Source organism: Hyla sarda, chromosome 7 (genome assembly GCF_029499605.1).
Source record: "Hyla sarda isolate aHylSar1 chromosome 7, aHylSar1.hap1, whole genome shotgun sequence".
NCBI lineage: Eukaryota > Metazoa > Chordata > Amphibia > Anura > Hylidae > Hyla > Hyla sarda.
Genome location: NC_079195.1, coordinates 25,317,466 through 25,338,173, shown reverse-complemented (window position 1 = coordinate 25,338,173; position 20,708 = coordinate 25,317,466). Strand labels below are relative to the sequence as shown.

Genomic DNA, 20,708 nt, shown 5'->3' with positions numbered 1-20,708 from the left:
AGAATATTGAATACAATCTTAAAGCATATCTAGCATCCATGTGAATAAATAAAAAATCCTGCTGCTTTTCGGTCTTTAAAATGAAATGTGTTTTTAAAGCTTTCTAATAAAGCTACAAGTCCTAATGAAGTCCATCGTTGCTGGATATTATTTGCTCTTTAGTGTTTATTTTAGATATCTTTGAGAAATAATATTATAGATTACAGTATATTTATATAATGTGTTTATTTATTTACTTGAAGCAGGTAAGATCTGTAGTATTATATCCACCCCACAGTTGGTGAGATACTCAAAGACTCTTCCCAGCAAGATTAAGTAAATAATAAAGGGGAATAAACTAGGAATCGACCGATATAGTTTTTTTAGGGCCGATACGATACCGATAATTGGTGCAGGTTAGGGCCGATAGCCGATAACTTATACCGATATTCCGGTATAAGTTATCGGCTATTTATCCCCCCGCTACACCGCTGCAGATCATTGATTTAAAGCGGGCGCTTTAAATCAATGAACTGCAGCGGCTTTTGCGGTGCCATAGACCGCCGCCACCCGCCTCTCTCCTTCTGCCTATCCGGGTGTCCTGAGTCCTATCACCGCCAACGCCCCCCCCCACCCCCACCGCCCCACCGCCGCTGCCCCCCCGGGAACAGGTAATTATAAAACCGGGGATGAGGGAGGCAATGGGGCCGGGGCAGTGCAGTGGGGGATGCGATGCGGTGCGGTGGGGCGGGTCGGTGGAGGGGCGGTCGCGGTGGGGGCGGGGCAGGGGCGTGGTATTATCGGATTATTGGCAAGGTAATTGCCGATACCGATAATGCCGAAAATCGTGATTATCGGCCGATAATATCGGCCACACCGATAATCGGTCGATCCCTAGAATAAACCCATAGGAAGTACTCTTAAAATGTAACTTTTACTAGTTTGGTTTAAATACACCAAAAATAGTGACCCATTAAAACTGAATTAAATTCTGATAGGCAATGTACCAATATATATATATATATATATATATCCCAACATGTTTCTGCTGCGTAAAGCAGCTTCCTCAGGGGAAACAATTATAAAGGTACAATTACTCGTTCGGTCTGGTATATTAGACCATAAGATATAATAAAGAGAGGGTCCAAATATTGCTATTTAAATATATATGTAGTGCACAATAAACTTATGGATAGACACAAAAAATACAACCAGTACAGTAACTGGCTCCCTACCACTGTAGGTAGCGCTTGGGCTCATGCTGTTCCGGACTTCAGTAAAGTGTCCTGTGGGGATTGGAGGTATTGAGAACATTTCTAGCTGATGCTTGACTTATGAAACCACCTGATCTATAGCAATGTTTTTTCTTTCCCCAATTTTCTTACAGGCGCCCTCCGAAAATCTGTTGGTCCGGTATTTATTATACAACTTGCTTTGCTTTATGCAGTGTTAGACCTGATTTGATGATTGTATTTTCAGTGTCTATCCATAAGTGTATTGCGCACTATGCATATTTAAATAGCAATATTTGGACCCTCTCTTTATTATATCTTATGGTCTAATATACTAGACTGAACGAGTAATTGTACCTTTACAATTGTTTCCCCTGAGAAATCTGCTTTACACAGTGGAAACGCGTTGGGTATATACATATATTGGTACATCAGAATTTAATTCAGTTTTAATGGGTCACCATTTCTGGTGTATTTTAACCAAACTAGTAAAAGTTACATTTTAAGAGCACTTCCTATAGGTTTATTCCCCTTTATTATTCATTTATTTACTTATATTATTTATTATTTATTTATTTATTTACTTATTTATGGACCTATTTACTAATGTATTATTTACTAATTTATTTACTTATTTACACTTGCTTTATTTACTTATTTATTTACTTACTTTATTTGCTTACTTTATTTACTTTATTGATTTACTTATTTATTTATTTTTATTTACTTAATGTATTTATTTTTATTTATATATTTCATTTTTATTTATATACTTATTTGTTTAATTATTTACTGATTTATTTATTTACTTACCTTATTTACTTATTTATTTACTTTATTTGCTTACTTTATTTACTTTATTTGCTTACTTTATTTACTTACTTTATTGATTTACTTATTTATTTATGAATTTTTTATTTACTTAATGTATTTATTTTTATTTATATACTTATTTGTTTATTTATTTACTTATTTATTTATTTACTTACTTTATTTACTTATGTATTTACTTACTTTATTTGCTTACTTTATTTGCTTTATTGATTTACTTACTTACTTAATGTATTTATTTACTTACTTATTCCTTTTTATTGACTTACTTTATTTATTTATTTACTTATTTATTTATTTATTTGATGCAAGAAAAAGCGAGTAATCCCGGCACCATCCTTATGCTGCTGTGTGAACAGGACACAATGCCAACATATTCGCACAGTCCCTGGAAGCCACACCTGAAGTCTCTTCAGTGCTAACATGCAATACAGTGCAGTGTAGACAATAAAGCATAGAAGAAATGGGGAGCACTCACCAGGTAAATTGATCAGGGGCTTCTTTGTTGTAGTTCAGTACAGTCAGGTTAACATGCAGGGGAGCAGATGGAATGGACGCTTACCCCCGTGTCCATTCCATCTGCTCCCCTGCATGTTAACCTGACTGTACTGAACTACAATAAAGAAGCCCCTGATCAATTTACCTGGTGAGTGCTCCGCATTTCTTCTATGCTTTATTATTTATTTATTTATTTACTTACTTACTTTATTTATTTACTTATTTATTTATTTGAATTCGGGTAGAGAAAACAGACATGGTCGCACATCTACATTTTGCATTTTGATCTACTTGCTTCTGAGAATAAATTCAAAAACTAACAGGTTGTTAGTATACATTTTGATCAAAAGGTACAAACTCACCCGCCACATCAAGGCCACCTATTCAAAGTGGGTCCCTAATGTCCCTAGCATAAAATGGCATAGCACAAGGCGGCAACCACCACCGCCGCAACACCAGTGCCCACAGGGGGAACGACCCACTGGCAGAGCGGCCTCAATGCGGCCACACCTACCTACAGACCTACCCACAGACACGGTGCCATGGCATATTTATTTATATATTTACTTATTTATTTGCTTACTTTATTTATTTACTTTATTTATTTACTTAGTTGCTTTATTTATTTTTATTTATTTACTTATTTATTTATTTACTTAATTATTTGCTTACTTACTTTATTTATTTACTTACTCATTTATTTATTTAATTATTTATTTGCTTACGTTATTTATTTACTTTATTGATTTACTTGTTTACTCCCTTTATTTGCTTACTTTATTAACTTACCTTATTTACTTATTTATTCTTTTATTTACTTAATGTATTGATTTACTTATTTAGTCATTTTGATTTATTTACTTATTTATTTATTTGTTAGTTTATTTACTTATTTATTTATTAACTTAATTATGTCTGTACTTACTTTATTTATTTACTTATCTATTTAGATATTTATTAACTTTTTATTTATTTACATATTTATTTATTTACTTTATTTATTTACTTATTCATTTACTTACTTGCTTTATTTATTTTAAATTTTTTACTTACTTATTTACTTACTTACTTTACTTATTTATTTATTTACTTACTTATCTATTTAGATATTTATTAACTTATTTATTTATTTACATATTTATTTATTTACTTATTTATTTACTCACTTGCTTTATTTTTTTTATTTTTTTTACTTACTTATTAACTTACTTACTTTACTTATTTATTTATTTACTTATTTATTTATTTATTTACTTACTTATCTATTTACGTACTTATTTATTTATTGAATTATTTAGACAGCTATATAGCCAGTCATGACCCATCCTCAGTCTCTTTCTGTTATTATTGGTGACTATAGCCGTGAGTATAGGAACCCTGATCATTCACGCCTGGCTGGTCCGGAGAGCTGACAATTCCCCCACAAGCGGAGCTGTGAAGTTCTTTTCACAGTCTTTCCCACTTGTTGCCTATGTGTTATGGTCACTTGTGGTTAGATTCATCAGAACTGAGAATAACGATGACTATTTCACTGCCTAGAGGGCATTGTTTCCCAAGCAGGGTGCCTCCAGCTGATGCAAAACTACGACTCTCAGCATGCCCGGACAGCCGAAGGCTGTCAGGGCATGCTGGGAGTTATAGTTTTGCAACAGCTGGAGGCACCCTGCTTGGGAAACACTGCTATAGGGTAGTCTTAAAGCTTTACTTAGCTTCTTATGTGTAGATATGTCTATTGATTGTGTTAGTGTCAGTCTCCACTGTAGCTTTCGCATGGTATTCTTGACATGCTAGTTGAGTACGCCATGCTAGGCGATGTAGCTCTAATGCCGCGGGGTATGCAACCTGTTATCCAGTTGGGATGAAACTACAACCACCAGCATGTCCAGATCATTGCATTCCATCAGGGTATGCTGGGAGTTGTAGTTTCACAGCAAACATAACAGAAACAAATTGCTTAGTTGTTATGAAACTACAACTGCCAGCATGCTCGGATCTTCACATTCCATTTGGGGCATGCTGGGAGTTGTAGTTTGACAGCAAACATAGAGAAGCAGGCTGCAAATTACGGCATTCGGTTTGGACTTTTCGAGGACTAAAAAAAAAAAAACACAATTCCTAGGGGGTGTAAAGTTTTACAACAAATTTATTTATTGCTTTAATTATTTAAAATGAATTTAAAAAAAATCCTACATAATAATATAAAAAAATAAACAAAAAATATATAACAAATATGTAAATAAGTAAATAAATTCATAACTAAAAAAAATAAATAAAAATATAAATAAACAAATAAATAACTTTACAAAAAGTCTTTATTTAAAAAAAATGAAATAAATAAATATCTCATACTGTTTGACGTACACAGCTCCTCTGCACAACTATGCGTCTCTTTCCGAAACGGTTTGCCTCCAGCTGTTGCAAAACTACAACTCCCAGCATGCCCGGACAGCCAATGGCTGTCCGGGCATGCTGGGAGTTGTAGTTTTGCAACAGCCGGAGGCGCACTGGTTAGGGACTACACTATAAACTGCAGTCGTGACGGTTGTGTGAACAGCGCCTTACTGTAACCACAATCTGGGGAAAGGGGTTGTGGACACAATGTGGTTGATTTCACTGCGACCATGAGTATGAAGCATTGTCTCGCTGGTGAACTACAAGTTCCAGCAGGCCTCATAATTGGCGCGACTTGGCCCCTTCCCCGCTCTCCTGGCCGTCTCTTCCTCCCGCTCCCCCAGGCCTCGCACTCTAATTGAATTTGTCTTTGTGACGCTTCCCCTGCACCATGCGTGAGGGGGTCTCGTAAGAGGCGGTGATGCCGTGACCCAAATTCGAAGTGACAGCTCCGGCCAAGCGTCGCCATCCCTGCAGTCACATGTCACCGCGCTCAGCACAGTCTTTATGTGTGTTGCGTTTTTTTTTTGTGTGTGTTTTTTTTTATATACAATGAAAAATATGTTGAGACTCATCTTCTCCGCTCTATTTCTGTACCCCCCCCCCCACCACCATCATCATGGCTGCTCTCCCTCCCCTCCACTCATGTCTGATCATCTCCATTCCAGTCCCATCTGCCGTCCCCATCATCCACCAGGTGAGCCGCTCCATGCAGAGCATCACATTAACCTGGCCCGAACCAGAACAACCCAACGGGAAGATCCTGGACTATCAGCTGCGATACAGAGAGAAGGTACCGGACACGACCGACGCAACATCTGCTCCAGTCCCCATATGTGTGCACATTAATATTACTGCTACATCGAGGAGCAATGACTGAGCGGGCCAACTGGGCATGAGCCTAAGGGTAGAGCAATGCATGTGCTTGGGATAGATACAGTAGATTGAGAGATATGAGATAGATGATAGATATGAGATAGATGATAGATATGAGATAGATGATAGATATGAGATAGATAGATAGATATGAGATAGATGATAGATATGAGATAGATGATAGATATGAGATAGATGATAGATATGAGATAGATGATAGATATGAGATAGATAGATATGAGATAGATAGATATGAGATAGATAGATATGAGATAGATAGATATGAGATAGATAGATATGAGATAGATAGATATGAGATAGATAAAAGATAGATAGATAGATAGATAAAAGATAGATAGATAAAAGATAGATAGATAGATAAAAGATAGATAGATAGATAAAAGATAGATAGATAGATAAAAGATAGATAGATAGATATGAGATAGATAGATAGATAGATATGAGATAGATAGATAGATAGATATGAGATAGATAGATATTTGCTAGATAGATTGAGATAGATATGAATAAATAGATAGATGATAGATATGTGATAGATAGATAGATGTGCGGAAGATAGATAATGGATATTAGATACATAAATATATAGATAAATATATAGATATGAGAGATCAATAGATAGATAAAGATAGATTGATAGATATGAGATAGATAGATATGAGACAGATAGATATGAGATAGATAGATAAAGATAGATATGAGATAGATAGATATGAGACAGATAGAAAGATAGATATGAGATAGATAGATAAAGATAAATATGAGATAGATAGAAATTAGATAGATAGATATATATAAGATACATAGATATGAGATAGATAGATAGATAGATATGAGACAGATAGATAGATATGATATAGATAGATAGATAGATAGATAGATAGATTGATATGATATGATATAGATAGATATGAGAGAGATAGATATGAGATAGATATGATATAGATAGATGATAGATAGATAGATAGATAGATAGATATGAGATAGATAGATATGATATAGATAGATAGATAGATATGAGACAGATAGATATGAGATAGATATTAGATAGATAGATAGATAGATAGATATGAGATAGATATTAGATAGATAGATAGATAGATAGATAGATAGATAGACATTTTAAATGGCAACTTTGGGACATCTGTGTCAGTAAAATCAGGACGGTTGTCATCTACAGGGATACTAGTGGTTACAACACCCAAATAATGAAATAATAACCCTGAACGTTCTCCTGATAATACTTATTCCTCAGTGTTTTTCATGCAGTATAATCTCTCCATTGCTCCCCTCATAATGGTGGTTGCAGGTTGATATTATTCTTTTCTGGCTATATAATGGCTATTTGAAGGGATATGACAAATATGATGTAATACATCAGAACAGGTAAAAACAATAGGTACACTATTTTTTAAATGTTTTAATTTCTTTCCTCCTTTACTACTTGTACCTCTAGGTGGCGCCACATAACATTGTACACTGTATTATTCACCTGTTGCTCCATATTGATCACACAGTCCTCTTACACAGCAGCACATCGTGTGGACAGAGGTGGAACTGCAAGTGAACCCTAATAAAAAAGCATGAGGCGCTAGGATGGCCTATGAATCGTGAAATATTTACGGAGCGACGATTATCTGCAATATTTTGCATTTTGGATGATGTCCAATTGCAGATTCCAAAGGCAGACAGAAACAAATAGGATTAGACAGTGACACCTGCAGAAAGTTCATGTATATTGCATGAGCTTTTATATAAAATATTATTATATTGTATTATTTTGATATTTCTCCATATACTGTGACAGTGTATTCCAAAGAGTGTGTCTCCAGCTGTTAAAAAAACTACAACTCCCAGCATGCCCGGACAGCCGAAGGCTGTCCGGGCATGCTGGGAGTTGTAGTTTTGCAACAGCTGTAGACACACTCTTTGAAAAACACTGTTCTATGGTATATAGCAGGTGGCGGACATTGAGGTCTTTGTTTGGAGTTGTAAACTAGGACGCAGCTTGTGAGAAGACGAGTGTTGGACAGATCCCAGATTAGAAGAATCGCTTATGACCAATTACATGCACAATTTACTCCTATCTAGTTCACAAATACTGAGCAACAACTTCCAGTAGATGTAGACCCAACAGTATGGAGATCTGTCTGGTCTGGATACTGGCAAGTGTCACATTAAAATGACTGGGCCAAAGGGGCAAATGCAAGATTATATATGTATATATAATTATGGACATTTATCAACGGGTTTAGTCAGGTTTTCTTTACTATAATTGTGGCAAAATTGTCGCAACTGCGACTACACGCTTTTTCGTTGCGACATTTTGACTGGAAAGCGAGAAAAGCAAGTTTTCCTAAAATTTACTATGTAGTAATCATTTTAAAATGGACTACGGGTAGTCAGGTATTTATTAACTGCGACAGTCGCATCTGCGCAAAAAAAAAAGTCGCAACAGCGTTAAAAATTGACTAAATTTACTCCAGCTCAAAGATGGAGCAGAAAAAGCTACTACCAAAGTAAAAAAAGGAAAAATCGCTTACGTGAAAGAAAATTATCAACAGGCTGAAAGCAGTTGATAAATATGTCGCACATAAGCAAAAAAAAAGTAAGGAAAAAATTACTAAAAAAAAAGGAATACATAAGCAAAGATTGATAAATGTCCCTCAATGTGTATGTATAAAGCTTTTTTACAACACTAAGAGAGAAACACAGCCGCACATCCACCATTTGTAATTTAATCTACTTGCTTCTCAGCATAATTTCAAACACTAACAGGTTGTTATTATACATTTTGATCAAAAAGTACAAAGCCCACTGACCACGTCAAGGCCACCTCGTTAGAGTGGGTCCCTAACCTGACACTGGCGTAGCCCCCGGCGGCGACCACCGCCTCCGAGACTCCATGCCCAATGGGGGGAGTGACCCAGTGGCCAGGCAGCCCCATTACTGCCCGACCAAGCCCCTGGCTCTGGGCCACTCCACCCCACAGACAAAGCATCACAGAAACAATGGCCGCCACAGAGAACCACAACAGTATGAAACCTACCATGTGATTACTGCCAGAGGGCTGGGAGAATGGTAGGAGGAAATCCTTATGCAGTTTCCTGCTAATTAAAAACGCCTGGGCCGAATGGGTGGAGCGGAGTGCTGGCTATGGAAGAAGGGAGAGACTACAAATGTGCAACACAAAGAGGGAAACACAGCCGCACATCCACCAGAGCCAAGGGCTTGGTCGGGCAGTAATGGGGCTGCCTGGCCACTGGGTCGCTCTCCCCATTGGACATGGGGTCTTGGAGGTGGTGGTTGCCACCGGGGGCTACGCCAGTGTCAGGTTAGGGACCCACTCTAACGAGGTGGCCTTGACGTGGCGAGTGGGCTTGTACTTTTTGATCAAAATGTATACTAACAACCTGTTAGTTTTTGAAATTATGCTGAGAAGCAATCAGATCAAATTACAAATGGTGGATGTGCGGCTGTGTTTCTCTCTTTGTGTTGTATAAAACTTTTTTACACACACACACACACACATATATAGTACAGACCAAAAGTTTGGACACACCTTCTCATTCAGAGTTTTCTTTATTTTTATGACTATGAAAATTGTAGATTCACATTGAAGGCATCAAAACATAACAAAAAAGTGTGAAAATATGTCATATTCTGGGTTCTAGCCACCTATTGCTTTAATTACTGCTTGGCACACTCTTGGCATTCTCTTGATGAGATTCAAGAGGTAGTCACCTGAAATGGTCTTCCAACAATCTTGAAGGAGTTCCCAGAGGTGCTTAGCACTTGTTGGCCCTTTTTGCCTTCACTCTGCGGTCCAGCTCACCCCAAACCATCTTGATTGGGTTCAGGTCCGGTGACTGTGGAGGCCAGGTCATATGGTGCAGCACCCCATCACTCTCCTTCTTGGTCACATAGTCCTTACACAGCCTGGAGGTGTTTGGGGTCATTGTCCTGTTGAAAAATAAATGATGGTCCAACTAAACGCAAACCGGATGGAATAGCAGCCGCTGTAAGATGCTGTGGTAGCCATGCTGGTTCAGTATGCCTTCAATTTTGAATAAATCCCCAACAGTGTCACCAGCAAAGCCCCCCCACACCATCACACCTCCTCCTCCACACCAGCACACCTCCTCCTCCACACCAGCACACCTCCTCCTCCACATAAGCACACCTGTGAAGTGAAAACCATTTCAGGTGACTACCTATTGAAGCTCAACAAGAGAATGCCAAGAGTGTGCAAAGCAGTAATCAAAGCAAAAGGTGGCTACTTTGAAGAACCTAGAATATGACAGATTTCACCCTTTTTTGTTATGTATATAATTCCACACGTGTTAATTCATAGTTTTGATGCCTTCAGTGTGAATCTACAATTTTCATAGTCATGAAAATAAAGAAAACTCTGAATGAGAAGGTGTCCAAACTTTTGGTCTGTACTGTATATATATACACATATATAATGTGTATGTATAAAACTTTTTTACACACACACACACACACACACACACACACACACACACATATATATATATATATATATATATATATATATATATATATATATATGTATGAATAAAAGGAATCTCTCCGCAGCACACAGGTTAAAAGTGAAAAATGCTTGAAGGAGATTTATCATTCTTTTCAAATGTATGGCTTTTATATGACAATTTTTTTTTTACTTGCTTTGCTTACATGCGACCTATTTATTAAATAGTCGCACGACCTTGATAAATAAATCGCACGTAAGCAAAACCCGGGAAACCTGCTCACCAAAGCATTTTTTAAAGCAGAAAACTTTTCCCTTAGGCTGGAATTCCACTGAGGTTTTTTTTTTTGCAAAAATGCCGTAAAAAGTGCCGCAACGCAGGGAAAAACAGTGGCAGTTTTTCTGGCATTTTTTTCTGGGGTTTTTAAGCCAAAAAAATGCAGGGCAAAAACCTCAGTGGCATTCCAGCCTTATGTTAGTAGCCAAAGTTCTTTATCTACCCTTTATTACCAGTAGGGTTGCTAGAGAGTGACGGGGAGGGGGCGTACCGCATCGGGTGACACGCTGACTGACCTGCCTGGCACTAAATAGCTGCACTCCAACTATCCCGCAACAACCCATCCACCCTCCTCAGAAAATAAAAAAATATACTATGCCGCACCATGAATAACCATACTCTGGAGGCTTTTTTGTTTAATTTTGAGTCCGCATTTTGAGACGTTGGTGGGTGGAATCTTGCGTTGCTGAGCTGAGGCCAAGAAGGAAGACAGTGCAGCACCAAAAGGCACATAAACAATAGTGAAGTCACAAAAAAATAAAATAAAACGGCTCGGTACGTTACCCACGCCAAAACGTGCCTTATTCTATTTTAACACAACATTAATTTTAAAATGTAGTGGGTACCCTAGCGTGTACGTGTCCTAAAATTAAAGGGGGCATTCCCGTGGAAAACTTTTTTTTTTTTTTTTTAAATCAACCGGCGCCAGAAAGTTAAAGGAGTACTCTTGCTCCGTCCTGCTGCAAAAAAAATTAAAATAAACCATCCCTCACCTTCCTGTGTTCCCGCGGAGCGCCACTACAGCTGATTGGTCCTCCGGTCCATCTTCTTCATACTTCCGTGTGAACAAAGCGTCACATGGCGCTCAGCCTATCGCCGGCCGCCGCATTGTTCTGCCTCGGCCCATAATAGGCTGAGCGCTATGTGACGCTTCGTTCACACGGAAGTATGAAGAAGATGGACCGGAGGACCGATCAGCTGTAGTGGCGCTCCGCGGGAACACAGGAAGGTGAGTGAAAGTTTATTTCATTTTTTTTGCAGCCCGGGCAGGACAGAGCAGGAGTACTCTGCACCAGAGTACTCCTTTAAACAGATTTGTAAATTACTTCTATTAAAAAATCGTAATCCTTCCAGTACTTTTTAGGGGCTGTATACTACAGAAGAAATGCTTTTCTTTTTGGATTTCTCTGATGTCACGACCACAGTGCTCTCTGCTGACCTCTGCTGTCCATTTTTGGAACTGTACAGGGCAGGAGAAAATCCCCATAGCAAACATATGCTGCTCTGGACAGTTCCTAAAATGGACAGCAGAGGTCAGCAAAGAGCACTGTAGTTGTGACATCAGAGACATCCAAAAAGAAAAGCATTTCTTCTGTAGTATACAGCCCAAAAAATGTACTGGAAGGATTAAGATTTTTTAATAGAAGCAATTTACAAATCTGTTTAACTTTCTGGCACCAGTTGATTTAAAAAAAAAAAAGTTTTTCACTGGAGTACCCCTTTAACCTCTTCAGGACGCCGGGCGTATGCATACGCCCTGCATCCCGAGTCCTTAAGGACGTGGGGCGTATGCATACGCCTGTGGGAATTCCGGTCCCCGCTGCTAGCCGGTTGGGGACCGGACCGGGATGCCTGCTGAAATCATTCAGCAGGCATCCCGACACATCACTGAGGGGGGTCCTGAGACCCCCCATGTCGGCGATCTCAGAAAATCGCATGTTAATTCAGAAATACGATTTTCTGCTATTCCGGGCTGATCAGTCTCTGGTGACCCGATCACCCGGAAAATAGGGATGATCGGAGCTGTCAGTGACCCGATCATCCTGAGGGATAGGAGCGAGGTCGCAGTGCTGCGATCTCCTCCTATCCCCTGTCATTGGTCAGAACTGATTCTGACCAATGGCAGCACAGGACAGTGGGTTGCCATGGTAACCCCCCGTTCTGCCCACCCTTGGATGTCGGGCAGAACGGGAGGAGAAGATGGAGGCCGGTACCTGCTAAGAAGATGCATGGGGACCGCCGATCGTCGCTGGAGACAGCGGAGATCACGGCGCAGGTAGGGCATGCTGGGAGTTGTAGTTTTGCAACATCTGGAGGGTCACAGTTTGGAGACCACTGTTGCAGTGGTGCCTAAATGGTAGCCCTCCAGATGTTGCCAAACTACAACTCTCAGCATGCCTAGACTGCCCAGGCATGCTTGGAGTTGTAGTTCTGTAACATCTGTCCCTTCAGATTTAGCAATTTTCATGAAATTTTTGAAAATTGCTGCTCTACTTTGAAGCCCTCTAATTTTTTCAAAAAGTAAAAATATGTCCATTTTATGATGCCAACTAGAGATGAGCGAACTTACAGTAAATTCGATTCATCACGAACTTCTCGGCTCGGCAGTTGATGACTTATCCTGCATAAATTAGTTCAGCTTTCAGGTGCTCCCATGGGCTGGAAAAGGTGGATACAGTCCTAAGAGACTCTTTCCTAGGTCTGTATCCACCTTTTCCAGCCCACGGGAGCACCTGAAGGCTGAACTAATTTATGCAGGAAAAGTCATCAACTGCCGAGCCGAGAAGTTCGTGATGAATCGAATTTACTGTAAGTTCGCTCATCTCTAGTTGGCATCATAAAATGGACATATTGTATTTGTGAATAAAAATAAAAATGATTTGGAATATCCATTTTCCTTACAAGCAGAGAGCTTCAAAGTTAGAAAAATGCCAAATTTTCTAAATTTTCATGAAATTTGGGGATTTTTTTTTTAGGAATACATATGCGACTTTTAAATGGAGATGATCAGAGACAAGATCAGAGTGGAAATAGATGAGTTCTGGATGATTAATAAGGGGACTGCCGATTTGGGAGTGGTATGGGAAACCCTAAAGGCCTATATTAGGGGCATCCTTTATAGGGAAATCATACGTAAAAAGAGAAGTTTTAGAGAAAGAGAATTAAAAATAGAAAAAGAAATAGAGCGAATAGCGGAGGAACTATCTTTAAATCCCACCACCCAAAAACTGCAAGAGTTAGAGGGAAAAAAAAGAGAGCAAAAAAATACATAGAAGAAAAAATCCAACATAGGCTATTTTTCCATAACCAGAGGCAATATTATGAAGGGGGTCGACCAGTATATTATTAGGTCAAATTATAAAAAAAACTAAAGAAGAGTAATTTTATAAAAGTTATAAAGGACCCAGATGGGACACCCAAAGAGCAGGCCGGTGAAATAGAAGGTGTTTTTGTGAAATATTTTGGTAAGTTATATAGGTCTGATCTAAATAGACAGGAAGATGAGATGGAGGAGTTCTTGGGGAAAATTAATCTGCCTAAGATTAGTGAGATGCAAAGGGAGGGATTAGAAAAGAACATTACAACCCTAGAGATAGAAAATGCACTGAAATCTTTTTCTGGTAATACCTCTCCGGGGCCAGACGGATTCCCCTTTGAGGTTTACAGGAAACTGGGACAGACTATAATTAGTAAATTGACGGAGGTCATTAATGAATCCTGTAGAAAGGGGAAGCTTCCACAATCGATGGGGGAGGCCCTGTTAGTACTGGTCCCTAAAAAGGATAAGGATATTGGGGAGGTGGAGCTCTTACAGGCCCATCTCACTAATAAATACAGATGCAAAAATATTCTCAAAACTATTGACACTAAGAATTAAAGGGGTAATGGATGACCTGGTAGGTCAGGATCAGGCAGGTTTTATGAAAAATAGAAATGGATTAGACAACGTAAGGAGGGTTTTCTCGGCCATCCAACAAAAAGAGGGAGGGGCCCGCTCCATTAGACGACGAAAAAGCGTTTGACAGGGTGGAGTGGGCCTTTCTATGGAAGGTAATGGAGAGTTTTGGATTGGGCAATAAATATGTCAAGTTAGTCAAAATGCTATATCAGGATCTCAGGGCAAGAATTAAAATCAATGATAGGATTACAGAGCAATTTTCACTGACAAGAGGTACTCGACAGGGTTGTCCCCTATCCCCTTTTTTAGTTATATTATTTATAGAACCTCTTTCAGTTTACATTAGGGGAAAAATTGAGTTCTCGGGATTTGGTTTGAAGGGAAGAATAGACAAAACAGCACTATATGCGGATGATTTGTTACTTTTTATTAGTGATCCACAGATACATTTGACTACAGTGATGGAACAGATAAAAAAATTGGGCACCTATCAGGGCTATCAATAAATTGGAACAAATCCTCACTAATGGTACTGGATGAAAAAAAGGAAGGAGACTACGGGGAATTAAAGGGGTAGTCCAGTGGTGAAAAACTTATCCCCTATCCTAAGGATAGGGGATAAGTTTGAGATCGCGGGGGATCCGACCGCTGGGGCCCCCTGCGATCTCTCTGTACGGGGCCCCGGCTCTCCGCCCAGATAGCGGGTGTCGACCCGCGCACGAAGCGGCGGCCGACACGCCCCCTTCAATACATCTCTATGGCAGAGCCGGAGATTGCCGAAGGCAGCGCTTCGGCTCTGCCATAGAGTTGTATTGAGGGGGCGTGTCGGCCGCCACCTCGTGCGGAGGTCGACACGCCCCCTTCCCGCGGGCTGTCGGGGCTCCGTACAGGAGATGGCAGGGGGCCCTAGCGGTCGGACCCCCCGCGATCTGCAACTTATTCCCTATCCTTAGGATAGGGGATAAGTTGCTTACCACTGAGTCACCACTGGACTACTCCTTTAAGAACAATAACTCACCAAGAAAAATTTGAATATTTAGGTATAGGGATTAGTAGTAGAATCTCAGACTACATTAAAATAAACATAATCCCTATATTAGAAAAAATAAGGAAAAAGATTTGGCTAAGACTGCCTTTGGGGATGACAGATCGTTTGGCCTTGGTGAAAATGGTGGTGCTTCAGCAATTACTATACTTTCTGTCAGCATCTCCAGTATTCAGAGGAGAGATATGGTTCAAGAAAATAGATAGCCTTATAAATACATTAATCTGGGGGGAAAAGAAAGTAAGAATTAAATACGAGGTATTAACGACCCAAAAAAGGAGGGAGGTATGGGGAGGCCAAATTTCAGGACATATTATTTAGCCTCTCAAATATCACAACTCACAGGGGTGTATGGCAACACACTGCACGACCACTTGAAATTCAAGTATAAATTAAACACGAAACATATTTGAATGGTAAGAATTAAATAAAGAAATAGGAAAGGATGAATTAATCACTCAAATAAAGGGTATTTGGAAAAAGTTAAAAAAAAGTATCAATATTAAAGGTAGTGTAAAATTTTCAACATTATGGGCGAATAGAAATCTATCTGAGCTCAATAAAATGGAGGGATACGAATACTGGGTGCATAAGGAATTGAAATATGTTTATCAGCTCTTTCACGAAGGGGTTTAATTAAGATAGAAGAATTGCAAAAAGAGTGTGGCACACAAAAAAATCATAAATTTAGATATATGCAAATTGATAGTATTATTGGATGCACAAAGTACAATGAGGATCTCTACAACATACAAAATAATAGCAAAGGAAAAATTTGGAAAGATAATATTCCGTAGCAAAAAAGAATGGAAGAAAGATAGAAAGGATCTAGATGATGGAATGTGGAAGATAATGATCGAAAGTACAACTAGTATGTCCGATAACGAAAAACTCAGACTATCCCAATTTATTGTTTTAGGCTAGGTTTCCACTTGTTTTTTTTTGTTGTTGACAAAAACGCCAATAAAAACGCCCATTCTGCCGCATGGCGTTTTTTTTGTGAAAAAACGCTGCGGCCAGATGTTAGCTGCAAGTCAATAGTAAACTGCAAAATGCCAAATCCACTTGGCGTTTTTCAGTTTGGCTTTTTTTTTTCTTTCCTTTTGGCGTTTTTGGGCTCCTTAGCAGTTTTAAAAAAAAACGACCTCTTGTCGAGACTTTGGCGTTTTTCTTCCATAGAAGTCTATGGGAGTGAAAAAACGCTAAGAAAAATGCCATGTGGGTTTTAACTTTGGCGTTTTTTCAGGCGTTTTTATTCTTTTTTGGACTTAAGCGATCCCAAAATGTGATGGAGATTTCTTTTTTTATTAAAATTTCGTAGGGTATCATTAAAAAATAAAAATAAAAAAGTAGTGATGGAAAAAATTGGATTTAACTAAATATATCTTTTTTAGAACGAAATTTGTATTAATTTTTAAACAGAGATCAATTTATGTGCGAGGGTGGGGACCTAAAAATGTAGCCGACAATAATAAAAATGTAGTGTGTGCGTGTTTTTAACTTTTTTTTTACACATTTTTTAGGTGGTACTACTACTCACAGCATGGAACACACTGTTCCATGATGGGAGTAGTAGTACCTGTACTAATTGACAGATCACCCCTTTGTGATCCTCCTGTATAATGTATGGATGCGGGCCGCTGCTCTTCTATGGTCCATGCACTGCCGTATATATATACCTATTCATATTTCTCGCAGAGAGCTGTGATTGGTCAGATGGTTCCAGCCAATCACAACTCTGTGGTATATATGAATATGTGTATATATACGTCGTTGCAGGGACCATAGAAGAGCAGCCGCTGCATCAATACATCCATACAGGAGGATCGCATTGTGTGTCAGAAGTTACACTCGCTGCGATATGTCTATTAATGCAGGTACTACTGCATCCAGCATGGAGCAGTGTGCGCTCCATGTTGGAAGTAGTAGTACCTGCAGTAAGGGCCAGATCACAGTGGATGTCACTCCTCCAGACACCCTCTGCGATTCTCCTGAAGTGACTGTCGGGATCAGCTGTTCTCAGGGCTACAGAACCGGGAGAACAGCTGACGCTGAGCCGTAGGTATACATCGTATATCTACTGCCCAGCAAGAACTTACAGTGAGCCTGCAATGTGTATACAGTATACACATTGCTGGCTCACTTAACCCCTTGCTGAGCTGTGCGCTATGCGCAAGCCCGGCAAGGAAAGAGTTAACTTACACTGCTGGACAGTGTAGGTTAACCCTTTGGGTGGTACACAGTATAAACAGCTATCTATAGATAGCTGTATATAGTGTATACAGAAGATGAAGAAGTCCCCTTACGTCTGTCCAGTCTCCTCGAGGTCCGTGTAGCTCCACCCCTAGTAATGACATCATTATGGGAGGAGCTACAGACGGGAGTCAGGCTAGTAAGGCTCTGTGAAGCTCTGTTCACATTGTCCGTTTTGTATAATGTGAACAGACCCTTCTGGCAGTGTCTTCCCACATAGGGAGACTCCAGCTGTTGCTAAACTACAACTCCCAGCATGCCCAGACCGCCAAAGGCTGTCTGGGCATGCTGAGAGTTGTAGTTTTGCACCAATTGGAGGTTCCCTGTTTGGGAAGACATTGCATTATGGGCGCTCTCCCCTGCGGAGAGCGCAAAAAATGTCCTAACCCGGATTCGATGGATTACAACGGATGAACTGGGCTTTGGGGGAGTGTTTTTTTTTTAAATAAAATAATTTTTCCAATGTGTTGTTTTTTTGGTTTTTTTATAGAATTTTTAGGTTTAGTAGTGGAAGCTGTCTTATTGACGGAATCCATTACTAAGCCAGGGCTTAGCGTTAGCCCCAAAATCTCCAAAACCCCCAATTATTACCCCGGTACCCACCGCCACAGGAGTGCCGGGAAGAGCCGGTACCAACAGGCCCGGAGTGTCAAAAATGGAGCTCCTGGGCCTAGGCGGTAACAGGCTGGCGTTATTTAGGCTGGGAAGGGCCAGTAACAATGGTCCTCACCCACCCTGGTAACATCAGGCTGTTGATGTTTGGTTGGTGTTGTGCTGAGAATGAAAATACGGGGAACCCTATGCGTTTTTATTTATTTAAAAAAAAAAACGCATAGGGTCCCCCGTGTTTTTGGGGCTAACGCTAAGTCCTGGCTTGTAATGGATTCCGTCAATAAGATCAGCTTCCACTACTAAGCCTGAAAATTCAATTTAAAAAAAAAAAACACAACACATTGGAAAAATTATTTTATTTTAAAAAATACTCCTCCACAGCCCTCGTTAACCATTTTATTAAAAGGAAAAAAAAAATGTTCATCCGCCGTAATCCATCGAATCCGCCGTAATACTCTGCATACACGGATCTGAAACAAGAAGAAAAAAAACCCACAAAATATTGGTTAGTAAATTTTTGTCGCTGTCCGCTGGGTAGAGCGCCCATATTGCAATGTCTTCCCAAACAGCGAGCCTCCAATTAGCAAAACTACAACTCCCAACATGCCCAGACAGCCTTTGGCTGTCTGGGCATGCTGGGAGTTGTAGTTTAGCAACAGCTGGAGTCTCCCTATCTGGGAAGACACTGCCAGAAGGGTCTGTTCACATTATACAAAACGACAATGTGAACAGAGCTTCACAGAGCCTTACTAGCCTGACTCCCGTCTGTAGCTCCGCACCCTAATGATGTCATCACTAGGGGGCGGAGTTACACTGACCCGACGGGGACAGGGAGCGAGGAAGGTAAGTGGACCTCCTGTTCTGTATACACTATATACAGCTATCTATAGATAGCTGTATATTCTGTATACCGCACAAAGGTGCTATAGGAGCAGGGAGTCCTGTCAGTCTGGTGAAGGGATTCCCGGGTCCTGTACAGTATACACGGGTACACTATGCCCCCTGTATACTATACGGCTGGGGGAGGTGAGTAGTGATGCTGTACATCACTCCTCATCTCCTTACAAACTGTGGACCGGGCGCTCAGCATCCGACCCACAGACTGGTACCCAGAAGACAGTGAGAAAACTGTAACAGGGTACAAATTTGGCTATTTCCACACACCAGGGCAAACGCCAGAAAAAACGCCAGAAAAACTGCCAAAACTCAGGAAAAACCTGTGGCAGTTTTTCTGGCGTTTTTTTCTGGCGTTTTTTCTATAGATGTACAAAAAAAATAAAAACAAGTGGAAATCTAGCCTTATACCCCCAAAAAGTGATATAGTTCTGGTGTATTAGAAAAGGACAGATGCCCAAAGTGTATGAGAGAAGGAGCAGATTTGATACATTGGGCATGGTTCTGTGAGAAGGTGCAGGATTTTGGGGAAAAAATACGATCCCAGATAAAGGGCAGGCTAGGAATAGAACTGGCATGAGACCAGAAACCTTCTTATTTGGAGTACTGCCTGCACTGCGGGAAAATAAAAGAAACCTACGTAGGAATATCCTAATGCTGGGGAGACTAATAATTATGAGAAAATGGATGGCAAGGGAGCCACCGTCACTGATAGAGTGGACAAAAGAGATCGAAAGAGTTAGTAAATTTGAGGAAATTAAATGTAGAAAATCTAAAAAGCAATGTCAAAGATAGCAAGAGAAATGGAAACTGTGGCAAATCTAAATATCTCCTCTTTTTATTTATTTATTTATTTTTTTTCATCCAGCTGGTCGACACGGGGAGGTAAGGGTGAGAGAATAAGGGGTAAATAGAAGTAAAAGAAAAAAAGAAAAAAAGTTCTCTTTTTTTTATGACCCCTATTTTTTTACGTGTGAAAATAATGATACTGTAACTTTTTTTTCTAAATAAAAATTATATATATATATATATATATATATATATATATATAGATATAACAGTAATCCAAGAGAAACAGCACCCCAAAAAAAAGCGGTGCACGCAGAGCCGGACCCTGGTTAATGGTCCTATATGTAATACAAATTAGTAGAAGTCCGCAGCACACAATCCAAATAGATGAAAAAGGTGAAGTTTTATTCCATAAACAGGTGAAAGTTACAGCGACGTTTCAACCAGCTCTCCTGGTCTTGAGAAAGGAGAGCTGGTTGAAACGTCGCTGTAACTTTCACCTGTTTATGGAATAAAACTTCACCTTTTTCATCTATTTGGATTGTGTGCTGCGGACTTCTACTAATTTAGATATATATATATATATATATATATATATATATATATATATATATATATATAAAAATGGAGATGCAACTTTTTTCTTCATAAATAGCGACTTCTGCTCATGTAGCAATTTTTTTTTTTTTACTTTGCAGTGGTCATGTATATATCAAATGCGATCATTTGATAAATACATGACCACTGCAAAGTAAAAAAAAAAAAAAATTGCTACATGAGCAGATTTCAGAAATGTGCTTTGTAATAAGCAAAAATCAAAAAGTCGCAGCATGTAT

The 20,708-nt window shown here is 39.4% G+C and overlaps 1 protein-coding gene across 1 annotated transcript in view; it reads left to right on the top strand.

The window, feature by feature from the left end:
• Positions 1-20,708, top strand: part of LOC130281752 (ephrin type-B receptor 5-like) — a 181,896-nt gene that overhangs the window by 115,895 nt on the left and 45,293 nt on the right. Inside the window, exon 6 of the mRNA XM_056529337.1 lies at positions 5,600-5,724. Coding sequence (XP_056385312.1) covers positions 5,600-5,724 — 125 coding nt within the window. The remainder of the gene's footprint in view (positions 1-5,599; positions 5,725-20,708) is intronic.